A 16,136-nucleotide genomic window follows, 5' to 3' on the forward strand; every position below is an offset into this window, starting at 1 on the left:
AGCATTGCATGTCTCAGAGCTGCAACTCCATGGGCAGGGGCTGCAGAACACAAAGGGCACACACAGATTTTAATTCAGCACAGAAATATCTGTTTTATCAGCATTTTCCCCCTGGCAATAAATCTTTTGTTCTTAATACTTAAGTTTTCCTTAATACTACAGCATTAATTTTTAATTGGATTTTTAGTGATGTATGTATTGGTCAGCAAAGTAAATTCCACAAGTTTTTGGGGCCTTGTTTATCCTCCCTAAGCAGGAAGAAACACCCAGGAATTTCAATTCTATCATTGCCCCAGCACAAGGAATGGCTTTACCTGGAAGACTGTGAGGATGGCAGCAGGGAAGGTATCGAAATTCGTGGTTGGAGTTTCATCTTGGAAATTGAACCTGGAGAGAAGGGAGAAATAAAAACCAGAGTGGGGAGGGACAGGCAGCTCCAGGCAGCCTTGGAATACCCTTTAACACCCCATAAACCAAGTCAGGGAGCAACATTTGTTCCACCTGGCTGCTATACCCCAGGCGAGCTTGGTGGGGAACATCTCAGAAGGTGCTTAACAAAACCATCAGCAAAAACTCAATTTCATTCCCAGAGAAAATTCTGATGCTTTGAAATTCATTTTCATCCCCAATTAAAATGAGCAATCAAAATCTCCAATGATTTTGGAGAATGAACCATTCCAAGAAGTTTTCATCCTCAAGTGAGCCCAAACTGAAATTACTCTCTTAGTAGATAATTTCTTTTTAATATTTTAAAGATAAAATAGAGATTGACTGGGAAAATAAAAGAAAACAAAACCATTTCATTATTTCAGTTCAGAAGCGAGGCTGGAGTTTAAATGGCAACACTGTGATGGTTCTTACTGCAAAGTTCACCACTGCTGGCATTTCTAATGAGAATAATCAGATCCAACAAACTGTGTTTTGCAGCAGGAAAATATTCCAAGTGGATAAATCTAATGGCACTGTGGTTATCAGGGAAAGAACCAGCACAGAAAGTGCTGCCCCAGTCCTGTCTGAGCTCTGGGTGTGCTGGGAACCATGGCATGATGGAGGAGCTCTGAACTGGGAACATTCTTCCTTAGGAAAGAATCCAGCTCCAGGGAAACCACCAGAACAGGAATGAATTCCTATCCCCAGCCCCTGAACAAAGATTCCTCAGACTCACTGTCCTCCAAAGAGCTGCATCCCCAGCAGAGCAAAGACCACGATGAACAGGAACAGCAGGAAAAGCAAACTGATGATGGATTTCATGGAGTTCAGCAAGGACACCACCAGATTCCTCAGGGAATTCCAGTACCTGTGATGGATCAGAGCAGCCAGGGCAGAACATGAGTGGGGAAAAGCCTTGGGTGAGAAAATAACAGGGATTTATTTCCCACAGAACAAGGGGAAACGGCCTCAAGTTGCACCAGGGGAGGTTCAGGTCGGGTGTTGTTCATGGAAAGGGTGGACAGGCATCGGGAAAAGCTGCCCAGGGCAGTGGGGGACTCCCCATCCCTGCAGGGATTTTAAAAATGTGGCACTGGGGGACACAGTCAGTGGTGGCCTGGGCTGTGCTGGGAATGGTTGGACTCAAAGATCCTGAAGTCTTTTCCAACCACACTGAGTTTGTGCTTTAATTATTTCTTATTTTAAAAAAGGAAAAGAATGACAAAGAATGTCCAAGTCCCTAAACTCCCCTCTACTGTTGGAAAATACAGCTGAGGGAGTGGCAAAATCTCCTGGAGAACCACGAGAGCAGAGATGGTCCCTTGGTGTGTGAGCACCCACCCACAGCAGCCACTGAATGTCGGGATCAGTTCCTTAGGAACCTTTTCCTGGGATTTCTCCTCCTTCTGGCACCTTCTCAGCTGGCACAGAGTCAGGAGGGGTGGCAGAGACAGGGATGCACCAAGGAAGGTGAGACTGGAGCAGGGAACAGTGAGCCCCAGGCTCCATTAGACACAAATCAGGAATAAAATCAGGAATCAACACCTCATTCATTCCCTCCTGGAAATCTTTGCATCCTTCCAACCCACCCACTGCAAGTATCCAGCAGTGACACTTCTGGTGCAGGTGCCACTTTATTTTTTGCAGAACTTAAAAGTTTCCATCCTGTTTGTTGTCCCAGAGGACAACAAATGACACAGCACCACACACAAACCTGGGATCTGAATAAGAATAATTAACAATAAACAATTAGCAGGTACAAATCAGCCCCACAGAGCTACAAAACTCATTGCTGGTTACTTCAAATGACTGCTTTGCTCACATTTTCTTTATCTGTGTAAGGTTGGGGTATTTTTGGAGGGAAGGGCTGTTCCTCCTCCTGTTACTTCCAGTCAGGAAGAATTCAGGGAGTGATGGAAACAAGGGAGGGCTGAAGAGGTAACGGTGTAAAATATAAGGTGGAAAACAACAGCAGGAGAACCTAAATTTGTCATTTATTTCCACAGCACGCCTTAGAAATGCTGCAGAAAGGGCTCTGGATGGGTTTGGAGATGGCACAGGAGCTGTTTGTTAATGCCAGCACACATTAACTCAAAGCAGGAACACGAAAACAACAAAAGCTGTGGCAAAAAAAAAAAAAAAAAAAAAAAAAAAGAGTGAAAATTCTATCTCAGAGTCTCCAGGCTGAAAAACCCCAAAATTCCCAGCCCAGGCAGCAGGAACACATTTCAGATTCGTGTCAACACAGCTCAGCCCTGGGATTAGCACCCAGCAATCCCCAGGGAAGCTGCTTTTCCTAAATGCTTAAGGAATTGTCATCAGATCAGTGGCAATCTGATGGGACTCAGAAAGAAAATAAAACTTGGGGTTTTTACCACAAAATATGAGTGATAACCTGAGATTTTTGTTTTAAACATGCTTAAAACCAAAGCAAAAAACGACATTCTCCTGTCAGCCCACTGTCATTCCCACTTAAGGAATTGTCATCAGTTCAGTGGGAAGTTGACAGGACTCAGAAAATAAGTAAAACTTGGGGATTTTACACAAAATACAAGTGACATTACAATATTTTTGATTCAAACAAGCCTGAAGATAAAGAAAAGAAGGACATTCTCCTTTCAGCCCACTGAGGAAACAAGGACAGACAAACCTGGACGTGAGGCTGGGGAGACAAAGTGCTGGTAAAATTCCTTGTGGGTGTAAACACAGGCTCAGGAATTCCCAAAATGTCCAACTGGACAGCCAAGGAAAGGGGAATTCTGCATTTGCAGTTTTAATCTGCTGCTGCCCCCAGCTTGGGCTTTTGTGCCAGCTACCCCAGGGGGTTGGGGCATTGGGGGGTTTTTGGATAATTTTTAATTTTTTAGCGATTTAATGATCAGTTTGTTGGTGATAAATATGGAAAGCACTCCTCGTGGCCCTGGGGCTGGGGACTGGGATTTCCTGGGGTGCTCGAAGTGCACTGAGTGCCCAGGGAGCTGCACTTACTTTGTCACCTTGAAGATCCTGAGCAGGCGCAGGGCTCGCAGGACGCTGATGCCAAAGGAGGTTCCCGGCTTCACTGCAGCCCAAATCACCTCAAAAATGCTGCCCACGATGACCTGCAGGGACAGAGCACTTCAGAGAGGGCACAGCTGCTGCTGAGCTCGCTGTGGTGCTCCCACAGAGGCTCAGGAGAGCTCAGGAATCGGAGTTCAGGCAGTTTGTGACAAAAACTTCAGGGGAATCCTAAATCAGCCAGAACTGCAAAACCTCATCCCAGCTGTCTCCATAGGCAGGAGCAGAACACCCCGGGATTTATTCACAGAGAGGAGCTCGATGCTTTCTTCTCTAGCAACCAAACTACCTTAAAATACCTTGTTTCGAAGGATGCTATGATTTTTAATTCGATTTTTTTAATGCTGGCTCAACTGCAAATGCCAACAGTTCCTTTTCCCACCCCCACACAGCCTGCAGAGGTGCAGGGGGGCACTGCCCCATCCTCCCCTCCCCATCACAAGGACTAAAACTCCTCATCTGCAGCAGAACAGCAGCTCTGGGTAAGATCTACCAGAAACTTCTGGCAGCTGAAGAGTCTTTAGGAGAGCAATTAAAGCAATAATTATTATGAGATCCTGCAAAGCCTCTGGCACACACATCCCATCATCTGCCTGGCCCTCAGCCTCGGGGGACTCAACAAACTGTCCCAAATCAAAGGTGGGTTTTTCAAGTTTTGTTTTGCCTGGTTGGTTTAAAAATGGCAGAGAATTCACCTCAAAAGAAGGAAAAAGTCTTCTCAAAATTCCTTCATTAGGAAAAGGACAAACAGCGACGGGCTCAGCACAGCTGGGAAGGACAATTAAACCCACACAGGTTTCTGCAGAGTTAACAGGATCAAACAGGCATTTCCCTGCCAAGTGCTGGCATAATTCACATTAACCCAGCAGTTCTGAGCTCCCAGAGCCCGTGGGCCCCAGCTGGGCAGAGCACACCACAAACTCCAGCTCAGAACTGGCACCACCAGAGCCCGGCTGGGCTGTGCTGTGGGAGGGAGGATTAATGGGGGCAGCAGCGCTGGGAGCCCCTTTCATGCACAAAAAAAAAATTCCAGCACTGCTTGAGTGTCCTGCAACACACGCTGAGCTTCCAGGAAATACAGAGGGAAAGGGACATCCACAATAATTGATAATAATAATTCCACTGTCTCCCATGTGAAGAAGAAGGAACTAAAACTTCTCTCCCACTCAGAGCAATGCTGGATTTGTCTTTACAAACGACCCTGGGTCTGCTGGGAGAGAAAACCAGCACTGAGAGATAAAAGAAACAATGGGATGGATTCCACTGATCGATGAATGGAAAAAAAATATTTGCCTTTACAAACAAACTGTAGGTTTGCTGGTAAATGAAACTGGATATTGAAAGATGAAAGAAGCAATGGGGAAAAACCACGAATTCTATAAAAATTAAAAGGGAGGGTTATATATTAGAGGGGAATTTCAGGAATCAGGCATTCCAGAAAGTCTGTACCTCTCAAGTACCTCAGCCAATGGGGAAAGAGAGAGGATAAAAAGGGAGGCTGCATCCTCCAAAAATCTGAGACATCCCAGGGGAATGCCCCATTTATTTGAATAAAGCAAAAAGGACTCCTCTGTCTCTTTTTTGGACATAAACCTCTGGTGTTTGTGGATTAATTTTCCTGACACCACCATTGGGAATCCCTCATAAATCAGCAAAAACCTTTCCCCAGCCCCTCCACGTGGCACTGGTAATTAATTTTTGTCAGCAGCCCCTCGTGGGAGCTGTCTGACACCAGACCCCAGTGGGACGGTGCTCCCCAGGCACCAGGGTGCTGCTCTGGTTTGTTTTTTCACCCTTTGCATTGCACGGTTCCATCTCCGGGGTTTGTCAGACAAAACTGGGTACAGAGCTCTGTGATCTTGCTGAATTCATTCTGGGGGCTGGGAGGTGGGTGAGGGAGGAACAAACACAGACAGAGGGAGATCCCTATGGATTCTGTGAAGGAGGAGGAATTAGCAACAGATCAACAGCTTTCCCTCCTGGGAAAGAGCTCCCTGCCAGGGCTGCACACCCCTCGGAGCTCAGGCACTTCCTCAGTTCAGCTTTTGCTCTGTGCAAGATCCTAAATCCCCTGTCCTGTTGTGGAAGGAACATTCTGGATCCGGGGATCCAAGGAAAGGGGCAGAGCCCAGCCAGTGCAGGACACGGACCCTGCCTGGGTCACAAGGCAGTGACACTCCTAATTTATGGACGATTTATGGGCAGTCTGGGTCTGGGACTGTCCCTTGGGCTGTGAGGACAACCCATCCCAACCCTCTGAGCCACCACAGCTGCCAGGACACCCCAAAAACAGAGCCCCACATTTGGGACAGCCTCGTGCAACACCTCGGGCTGCTGGACACGGGTGGGTGACTTAATCCCAAATTCAATTTACCCTGAGCTTTGCTGCTGTCACGGCCAAGAAGAGAATAGATTGGCTCTGCTCAGAGCCTTGGATTTAGGAGGGTCACTCACTGAAGGTGACAACAGCTCCTCCTCCCTTGTGGGAGCAGAGAAATTTGGCTTCATGGAGGGAGAATCACTCCCAGATTTTCACAGAATTCACAGAATCACTGGGTTGGAAGAGCCCTCCAAGATCATCGAGTCCAACCCATGCCCCAACACCTCAACTAACCCATGGCACTGAGTGCCACATCCAGTCTTTTATTAAACTCATCCAGGGGTGGTGACTCCATCACCTCCCCGGGCAGACCATTCCAGTACTTGATCACTCTTTCCATGAAAAACTTTTTCCTAATAATCCAACCTCATTTTCCCTGAGTTCTGTGAATTCTGTGAATTGTGTGAATTGTGTGAATTGTGTGAATTCTGTGAATTGTGTGAATTCTGTGAACTCAGTGAGTTCTGTGAATTCTGTGAACTCTGAATTGTATGAATTGTGTGAGTTCTGTGAATTCTGAGTTGTGTGAATTGTGTGAATTGTGTGAATTGTGTGAAGAGTTCTGTGAATTCTGTGAACTCTGTGAATTGTGTGAATTCTGTGAGCTCAGTGAATTCTGTGAGCTCTGTGGGTCCTGCTCAGCCCCCGCTGCAGGTAAGAGAGGCGAGTTGTGCTCTTTGAGCACAGGTTACAGCTGATAGCTCCTCAGGAATAAATTGCCATGCACAGCCGGGCTCTGTGAGCTGCAGCCAAAGCCAGCCCTGCTATTGACACCTGAGCTGCAGCCTGAGCCTGCACTTCTGCACTGAAACAATGTGAATTACTGCCCTGCTGCACCTCATCAGGGGGAGACTAAATAAATATAAATATAAATATAAATATAAATATAAATATAAATATAAATATAAATATAAATATAAATATAAATATAAATATAAATATAAATATAAATATGTTATAGTATTGTATATATATTATATTATATTATAATACATTATAGTATATTATATTATACTATATTTATTTTACTATATTCTATTATAAAATATATAACATATAGCATATAATATATAACATATAACATATAATACATAAATATTATAGAAATAAATTTATAACATACAATATATAATATATGATATACATGATATATAATATATGATATATAATATATAATATATAATATATGATATATAGTATATAATATATATAATATACTATATAGTATATAATATAATACATAGATATATAAATAAATTTATAATCTATATAAAACATATATAAATTATATTATAAATATGTTTTTATTTCATTTCTTGATTTTATTAAAATATTATATATTATATACTTTAGATAGTATATATTATATATTGCCATATGATATACTGGCTTTTTGCAAATATTCAAGTAAATACTGTATGTGTAGTATTAAAACAGTTTTTAAATATAGTTTTCTTTAAAAAGAACATAAACTAATAAAAAAAATCTTTATAGTAAATTACTTGCTTAAATTAAATAACACCCAATAAAAACACCTACTATTGATATACCAACTATCAACACCAACCATTTATAAAAATTAAAAACCACAACCCAAATAAAAAAAAATAAAACCACAACTAAAAAGCACACATACTCTTTAAAAAAACCTCAAAAAAATAACTATGTAAAACAATTCCTAAAAGATGAAAAATAATTTAAAAAAAGTTTTGAAATATATAAGTCTATTAACATACAACAAACTAAATTTAAAAAAATATTTCCAAAACAAGTATACTCTTAACTAAACACTCAACCATTATAACCTTTTACTTTATTGTTTATCACTTATTCTCTTTTATTAAACTTTTTAAAATAAAAATAAATAAAAATAAACCTCATTTTTCACACTCTGCCTGTGTGACTCCAGGTGAAGGCTGCTCAGTGGGTGACACGAGCAGGAAGATGTGGGGGGGGAATTTTTTGGATTTTTTTGTTTGTTTGTTTTTCAATCAGCTCATTGAAATGGGAGGGGCAGAATGTCCCAGGGAGCACCCAGGGGTGCTGATGCTGCAGGGAATGAAATCCCCCAGCCCTTCCAAAAGGAGGAGAACGAGTGGAGTGTTGGATCTCAAAAATCTGGAATTTTTGAGCTTTCTGTGCTTCCAGGCACAGACCCCTTGGAAAACACTGCTCTGGAGCTGGAACCTTGGAGAAGGCTTGGAAATGTGAATAATGAGTTAGGAAATGTGAATAATAAGTTAGAAATCAAAATGTGCAGTGGGTTAGATGTGTGTGTTTTCACTGGGTTGATGGGTTTTAAATTTCAAGTTTTTACAGGGGACAAGCTGAAGAATTTGGGGTGGTGTCTTTTCTTTTGTTCATCTTCTTCTCTTCCTTCTCCTTCACAGAACTCAGGCAGTGACCTGTGGCTGGTCAGTCTAAAGTCACTCTAAGGGTCTTAGGAATCTATTATTGGGTCAAAAGTATAAATAATAAATAATAATAAATAATATAGATGTTAAATTTTATTGGTGTGTTTGGTTTTAAAAGGTTTTGAAGCAGGCTCAGCTGGAGCCCTTTTTTTCCTACTTCTAGCAAGGAGCTGGAGGTGCTTTCTGTAATTCTCTGATAAGATAAAATAAATAAGATAAAATAAATAAGATATAATAAACATCCAGGTCTGAATACGAGAATCCATCTCAATCACCTTTCTTATAATCCTGGCTCTGAACAGAAACAAACAAAATTAATAACAAAGCACTAATTAGTGGTGCAAAGCCCAACACACTCCTACACTGGAGCTCAAAGCATTTCACTGCTGATTTATACTGAGAGTGTAAAAAACCCACAGGAGACACTCCCGTGGATTTCCAGACTCATCCCGTGGTTTTTCCCCAGGTTTTCAAAAGCACAAGGAGAGTGTTGTGACAACAACTCAAAGTGAGGACAAAACTGTGGATTTTTGCTTCTTTTGCCTCAAATTGAGTCTGCCCCTCCCTGTTTGGTGCAAATGCCCAGGAGCAGAGTGGGAAGGATGGTTCCACATCTGCTGAGCCTGTGACATCTCCTGGCCCTGCTGCAGGGCCAGGCTGAGCCCCCAGGGCACTCCCAGAGCTCCCAGGGCTTGGATTTGGGGGAAAAAAAAAAAAGCAGCATTTAGGAGCAGAGGTTGGGACCAAAGGGATGATGCCCTGGAGGAGCAGCAAGGGAGGAGTCAGGTTCTGGGGGATGGGAAGGGATTGGTGGCTCCTGATCTGTGACATTGAAATCTGTCAGGTTTCATCAACCCATGGCACAGCAATTTGTTTTATACATAAATCCTGGAATATTCTGAGTGGGGAGACACCCACAAGGATCAAATCCAGCTCTCAAGTGATCAACCCATCCAGGGATGGAATGTCCATCCTCAGGGAGCTCCAGAGGGGCTTGCAGCCCTAAATCCTGGATAAAGGGTGGTTTGTACCCCAAATCCTGGATAAGGGGTGGTTTGTACCCAAAATCCTGGATAAGGGGTGGTTTGTACCCCCTAAATCCTGGATAAGGGGTGGTTTGCAGCCCCTAAAACTTGCCTGGCACAGGGAGGGTTCTCAAGGACATGGAGTGACAGGGTTGAGGTTTCCCACTGCCAGAGGGCAGGGCTGGATGGGATATTGGGCAGGAATTGTTCCCTGGCAGGGTGGGCAGGCCCTGGCACAGGGTGCCCAGAGCAGCTGTGGCTGCCCCTGGATCCCTGGCAGTGCCCAAGGCCAGGTTGGACATTGGGGCTCCCTGGGACAGTGGGAGGGGTCCCTGCCCATGGCAGAAGTTGGAAATAGATGATTTTAAGGTCCCTTCCACCCCAAACCATTCCATGAGTTATCCACCCCAAACCATTCCATGAGTTATCCACCCTGCTGGATGTTACTCACCCCAAAGTCAAAGCAGTTGAAGGAAGAGTGGAAGTAATTCCTTGGCCCCAGCCCGTACATCTTCAGAGACATCTCAGTGAGGAACAGCCCCAGGAAAACAAACTCTGCGAAATCTGGCAACGGGAGAAGAGATTAAATCAATCCATGGTGGGCTGAGCTCTTCATGTGGGCAATTTTTGTTCCTCTTCCCACAGCACCAAGAGCCTGCTGGCAGAAGAAAAGCCCTGAGCAATGGCAAACAGGAGCCAGGCACCGTTTGTCACAATTCTTTTGTGTGCCCATGAGCTGTGTGGGCAATGCTCACCTGTACTCTTGGGTGGGGGCAGGAGCATTAAATAATATCCTCATTGTCTCTATCACGGAATTTCAAAGGAAAGCCCTGGATCTAATATTTTTAAAGGTCAAATTTAATTGCAAAGATGTTTTGGGACTTCTGTACTTGCAAGAGATGGAAACTTTTGGGTGTGGGGTGTAAGTTTCTGTACCATCCTCTGATGATAAAAATACCCTTCTAGTCAACAGAAGTGCTGACTCTGAGGGCTCATATTCAGAGGTGTTGTGTCTCCTGTTACCACATTTATTTTTATTATGCCTTTATAGCCCTGTAATTATGGAAGAGCCCCTTCTGTTTCCTTTCCCTTCACATATCACAGGCTGGGAAGTTTTTGATGGGAAAATTTATCACCTATGATGAAACAAAGGGCAGAAGGAACAGAGCTGGAGGCTTCAATTTCCACATCAAGTTTTGAGGACTTGAAGCTACAGCAAACCCTGCTTTTGGCATTTTAAGTTTGGATCTGGAGGCCAATAAGCAACAGCAAGAGTGAAAAACCACCTACACTACCAAGAAAGTCCAAACAGCAGAAGGCAAAGCTCTCTGGAGAAAAGATGAGGAAAAGAATCAAACCTCAAAAGGTGGGGATTAATCACCTTGTTTAGTGCAGCACAGGAGGTTCCCAGAGGCTGCAGCAGCACAGATGCTACAAGAAAGTCTCCTGTAATTTCAGTTTTATGATTCCAGGAATGATAAAGAGGAGATGGTGCCAAACTTTACTCAAAGGTGCACAGAGACAGAGAAGGGGCAACAGATGCAAGGAAAAATTTCAGCAGGATAATCCTGGATTCAGGTGCTTTGCACTTTGGGGCAGCTCCAGGCTCTGCTCTGGGACAGGGACAGGAGCCAGGGAACGGCTGGAGCTGGGCCAGGGCAGGCTCAGGCTGGAGCTCAGGGCAAGGTTCTTCCCCCAGAGGGTGCTGGGCACTGCCCAGGCTCCCCAGGGAATGGGCACGGCCCCGAGGCTGCCAGAGCTCCAGGAGCGTTTGGACAGCGCTGCCAGGGATGGACAGGCTGGGATTGTTGGGGGGTTTGGGCAGGGACAGGGGCTGGGCTGGGGGATCCTGGTGGGTCACTTCCAGCTCAGGATATTCTGTGATTCCATCATTCTCTGACCTCCTGCAAGCTGCAGCTTCAGCTGAGTGTGGGGAGAGACAGAACAGGGAAGGAGGGTCCTTCCCACCTGCCTGGATTTCCATTCCCAGCCTGGCACATCCATAGGGAATGAGCAGAGCTGGCCCAGCTCCATTCTGGGTGTCTTTGGAAATGCCTTGAAAAACGCAACTTCAATTACCCAAAAATAAAGAGGGGTTTTAAATTTTGAATTTTAAATGAAAGGCAGTCATGGAACACCATGGGCATAAAGTTCCCTGAAATCCAGGAAGCAATAACGAGATGAGAGAGGCTTTATTAACACCTTAGTGAGGAGCCTGCAAGGACACCTGTGCCAACATTTGCAAAAGGGGAGGAAATTTCAGAGTATTAATTATCCCACGTGACCTGCTCTCCTTGAAAACAGGAACAAGATCATTAAAGGAGACTCTCAAGGACAATGTGTTCCCAACTGAGGAATAAGATGACAAAATCTGAGATCCACAGCCTTTTCCCCAGCAGGAGCAGGCTCCACCCTCTGGATCTCGGTGCTCAGGGAAGAGCAGGGGCACAGGGGCAGCACACACAACTCCCTCTCACCTGAAGCCTCTTCACACCTGACCCAGCTGCAGCTTTCCCTGCTGACAGGAGCTGCAAGGACTCGGGGGGGAAACTGCTGTGTCCAGCACCAAGGACCCCAGAGGAAGGAGCTATCCATCATTTTCCTGGCAATCCATCTGACCTTCCACCTGCAGAGCTGCCCCAGCTCTGGGACCAGCAGGAGCTGCTGGAACAAGTCCAGAGCAAACCTGGAGCTGCTCCCAGGGCTGGAGCCCCTCTGCTCTGGAGCCGGGCTGGGAGAGCTGGGGGTGCTCACCTGGAGAGGAGAAGGATCCAGGGAGAGCTCAGAGCCCCTGCCAGGGCCTGAAGGGGCTCCAGGAGAGCTGGAGAGGGACTTTGGTTCCACACTCAGCAGATGCTGCTCACTGGAATGACTTCCAGGTGTTCTCCCTACCCCAAGGGTTGACATCCAGCCAGAGCTGTGAAACCTTGTTAGATCAGCTGATAAAACCACAGGGAGAGGTTGTGGCTCCTCCAGGAATCCGTGCACATCCAGCAGGGACATTCTCATCCCCTCAGCTCTGCCCCAGCCTCACCTGTCCAAGTCACACCTCAGGTGCCCTCCAGATTCTTCCACACAACAACAAAACTCCTCAGTAGTGTTTTTAACTGCAAATTTGACCAATAGACCTCGGGACACTTTGCCAAGACAATTACCATCATCCCAAAAGAGAAATAAAGGAGGAAGGAACCAAGGATTAATGTTCAGTCACTGCTCCAGCAGTGAACACACCCCGGGTATCATGAGTGCAAAGGTGTCACCATCAGACTGACACATCCTGCAAATCCAGACTGTCACACCAGAAAAAAAAAAAAAAAAAAGCTAGAAAGTGGCAAAAGAGAATCAAGAAATATTTGATTATATTAAATTTTTTTAAAAGGGAAGCCGGGAAATGTTTAAAACTCAGAGCATCTAAAAACCAACTTCCTTCTGCTGCTCTTGCAAGAGCCACCCTTGGCCTTTCCCAGCTGATGAATTCCAGAGCAGAGCCCAGAACTGGCAGCAAGAGCTGTGTCTCAGCAGGTACCAGATGCTCCAAATCACAGCCCAGTGAGGCTGGGATGGAGGGAAGGGAAATTCAGACCCTGAACTCCTCGAGCAGAAGGAATTGGCTCCATGGAGAGGCTGCTGCATCCAACACACGATTTCTTCTGAGAAGGCCATGCCTAAATAATTGAAAATGCAATTTTGCTGTTTGGGCCTCCTGGTATTCAAACCTCACCTAATTTCATTTGCCTTACTCAGAAGCATTTCGTGATGTGATTTAAGGAGGAAAAGTTTGATACAAACACTTTTATTTCATTTCCAAGCTGTGCTCTTGGCAAAGGCCATGCAAGCATCCCTTCACCCCACACCTTTGAATTAGGTTCCTAATTAGAGTTACCAGCTCCTTTTTGTCAATCACAGTGAATTAAATCAATTTCTGCCCCATCTCCAAATCCAATGCCATCAGAAGTAGGTGCTGAGCCTGACACTTCCCTCTCCTCATTCTCCTTTCACATTAAACTGAGCAGGAGAACCTCAGCTGGGCAAAACTTCCCCCTTTTAGCCCAAGCAGATGTGAAATGCTCAGCAGACAGAAATAAAAATGCTCCAGAAAGCCTTCTCCTTGCACATGCTGCATATTGATATCCAGGGGGAGCTGGGTCTTGACTTCAAAGGCAACAACAGCACCAAAAAAAGGTAAAATTGCCCCAAACATGAGGTTCAGCACCGGGCAGGGAAGAGGCTCTCAGGCCACAATGGATCAGATGCTGTGTTCAAATAACTGAACAAACTCCAGTCAAATCTGGATTTATCAGAAAGGAGACATTGTGGATTTGGGGTTTAGACCTAGACAGATTAAGGAGGCAGGAAGGATCCCTGCAGGATTCAGTGGACAAAGAAGAGAGTTTTGGGAAGGGCAAGTGAAACTTCAGTGATCCAGTGCTGAAACCTCATCCCCACAGTCCCTAAACCCCATCCCACAGCTCCAGAGAGCTCTGCCCCAGCTTTATCCCACAGCTTCAGGCAGAGCAAGAGGAGCCCAGCCCCAGCCCCAGCCCTGGAGCCTCCTGCTCTGCCCCAGAGCCTGCCCCTTCTGAGGGGCCCTCCATTGAAAATTCATCTACCAGACCTCAGTGATGCCATTCCAGAGCTGATTCCTGACAGAAATCTCTTCTTTCTCACAATGTTGGCAGTGGTGGAAATGAACATGAAGAGATGATAATAAAATCATTAAATACATGCATGAAATATATTCTTTTATAGACAACTGCAGCTTATTTAACCAAAGTTCTGTGCTTCAGTGAGCAGTGTCCATCTGCAGCACGAGAAAAATCTTATTTGGCCCTGGAGTCTTTTCCATCCAGAGAAGGAGGATCTCTGATTGAATTTGAGGATAATTACAGGGGCATGAAGGATGGCCTGTTATTAATCATACCACAAGAATTCAAAGAATTCCTCATCAGTTCTTTCAATAAGGCTAAAGAAATCCCCAGCCTCTCTCCAAAGCTCCTGCAGTCCTTTTTTTCCAAAGCACTTGTAGAGATATGGAGCATCAAGCAGAGAAAGCTACTCAGAACAATTCAAAACAGAAAAGTTAAAAGAAAAGACCAAGGGAAAAATAAATCAATGCAGACCCGTAGGCTTTTACCAACTGTTCTTTAAGTAAAATTAATTTGTAATGTAATTAAACTTCTCCCCAGAGGGACAGGTATAATTGAATTAGAGGTGCCTGGGTAGAGTTGCAGGGTTTAGCAGATCCTCCCAGGCTTTCCCCTGCTCCTCTCCTGCTGCTACACTTCACAAAAAGTCTCCTCATTCCTAAAGTTCATTCCTAAGCACCTTCCCTGAAACAACATCAGCAGAATTTTTGATTTCTCTCTTGCTCTGCATCACACCAGCCAGGTCCTGCTCCTCTGCAGGATGTGATGTTCCCTCATCATGGATTAACTTTTAAGCCATTTTTAAACTCTGTCACTCCCCCAGTTAAAGGATTTTGCCAAGTATTTCCAGGAGCTCTTTCAAATCCCCTGGTTTTGTGCTGTCTCGTTCTGCCTCTGTCTAATGGATTTGTGCACAAATCTTGGGCAGAACAGGGATTTCCAGGAGAATTCCTGGAGGGCTCAGCCCCAGCTGGGCTCCTTCCCAGATGTTTGTGCTCCAGGCAGGAGTGAGGGGACACGTCCAGTCTGGCCATCACTGCAACACCAAAACCACCAGCAAAGTCCTTAGGGCACCAAGCATTCCCTGCACTCACATTAGGGATTTGTGGAAATGTGAGCTAAGAAAACTCTGCCATGCCCCAGGACCGGGGTACAAAGGTTTAGGTGATCCCCAATGCACAGCCAGGTGTGAATACAGGCCCACAGCTCCTCAGCCTGGAATTCGGGAGGGTTTGGAGGTATGGGAGATTTGGAATTTAAGAGGTTGAACTTGTAGGGCTTTTCAGGACAATTCTCCAAAGTTTTTTGTTCAAAAATCACACTAAAATAGGTTTCTGACCAGAGCAATCATCCCCAAAAGGAGCCCACAGAGCCTCTGCTTCTTCTCTTGGAGAAAACCATCTTAAAAAAATAAAACAAACCCCAAAACAAACAAATAAAAACTCCCTGAAACCTCACAACAAACAAAAATTGTCTGGTGTAGGCTGGAATTTCCATGATGACCACTCATGGAGAGATTTAGTTGGGATATTGGGCAGGAATTGTTCCCTGGCAGGGTGGGCAGGCCCTGGCACAGGGTGCCCAGAGCAGCTGTGGCTGCCCCTGGATCCCTGGCAGTGCCCAAGGCCAGGTTGGACATTGGGGCTGGAGCAGCCTGGGACAGTGGGAGGGGTCCCTGCCATGGCAGGGGTGGGACAAGATGGGATTTAAGGTCCCTTCCAACCCAAACCAGGCTGGGATCTCTGATTTTTATTCTCATTGTCACAATGACCAATCTTGTACCACCCTGTCTAAAATCCCAACGTGATCACCCACAAAACCTTTCCCTATTTCTGGATAACCTGGTTTTTTTTTCTGTGGCCCACACTGGGCTGCCCCTCCCCAATGCCAGCAGGGTTTAATACCCCAGAAATGCACGGAGCTCCTGGATGAAGGGTGACAAAGATGCTGAGGGGACTGGAGCATCTCTCATGAGGACAAGGCTGAGAGAGCTGGGGCTGTTCAGCCTCAGAAGGAGCTGATTGAGGGGAATCTTATCCAAATATCTGCAGGGGGGGCTCAGAGCAGGGCCCAGCAATGGGACAAGCAGAGCAGGCAGGAGCTGAGCCCAGGAATTTCTTCCCTGTGAGGTGAACAAGTAGCTCAGGAGGGTGTGGAGTCTCCTCCCAGGGGATATTCCAGACAC

The 16,136-nt window shown here is 45.4% G+C and overlaps 1 protein-coding gene across 11 annotated transcripts in view; it reads right to left on the reverse strand.

Moving 5' to 3' along the window:
* CACNA1B (calcium voltage-gated channel subunit alpha1 B) overlaps window positions 1-16,136 on the reverse strand; it is a 294,097-nt gene that overhangs the window by 110,682 nt on the left and 167,279 nt on the right. For all 11 annotated transcript variants that reach the window (XM_088177578.1, XM_088177577.1, XM_088177583.1 and 8 more), the window contains 4 exons: window positions 9,757-9,869; window positions 3,418-3,530; window positions 1,166-1,297; window positions 315-387 (listed from right to left, as the gene is read on the reverse strand). In XM_088177578.1, coding sequence (XP_088033704.1) covers window positions 315-387; window positions 1,166-1,297; window positions 3,418-3,530; window positions 9,757-9,869 — 431 coding nt within the window. The remainder of the gene's footprint in view (window positions 1-314; window positions 388-1,165; window positions 1,298-3,417; window positions 3,531-9,756; window positions 9,870-16,136) is intronic.

Source organism: Sturnus vulgaris, chromosome 22, assembly GCF_052056855.1.
Source record: "Sturnus vulgaris isolate bStuVul1 chromosome 22, bStuVul1.hap1, whole genome shotgun sequence".
Taxonomy (NCBI): Eukaryota; Metazoa; Chordata; class Aves; order Passeriformes; family Sturnidae; genus Sturnus; species Sturnus vulgaris.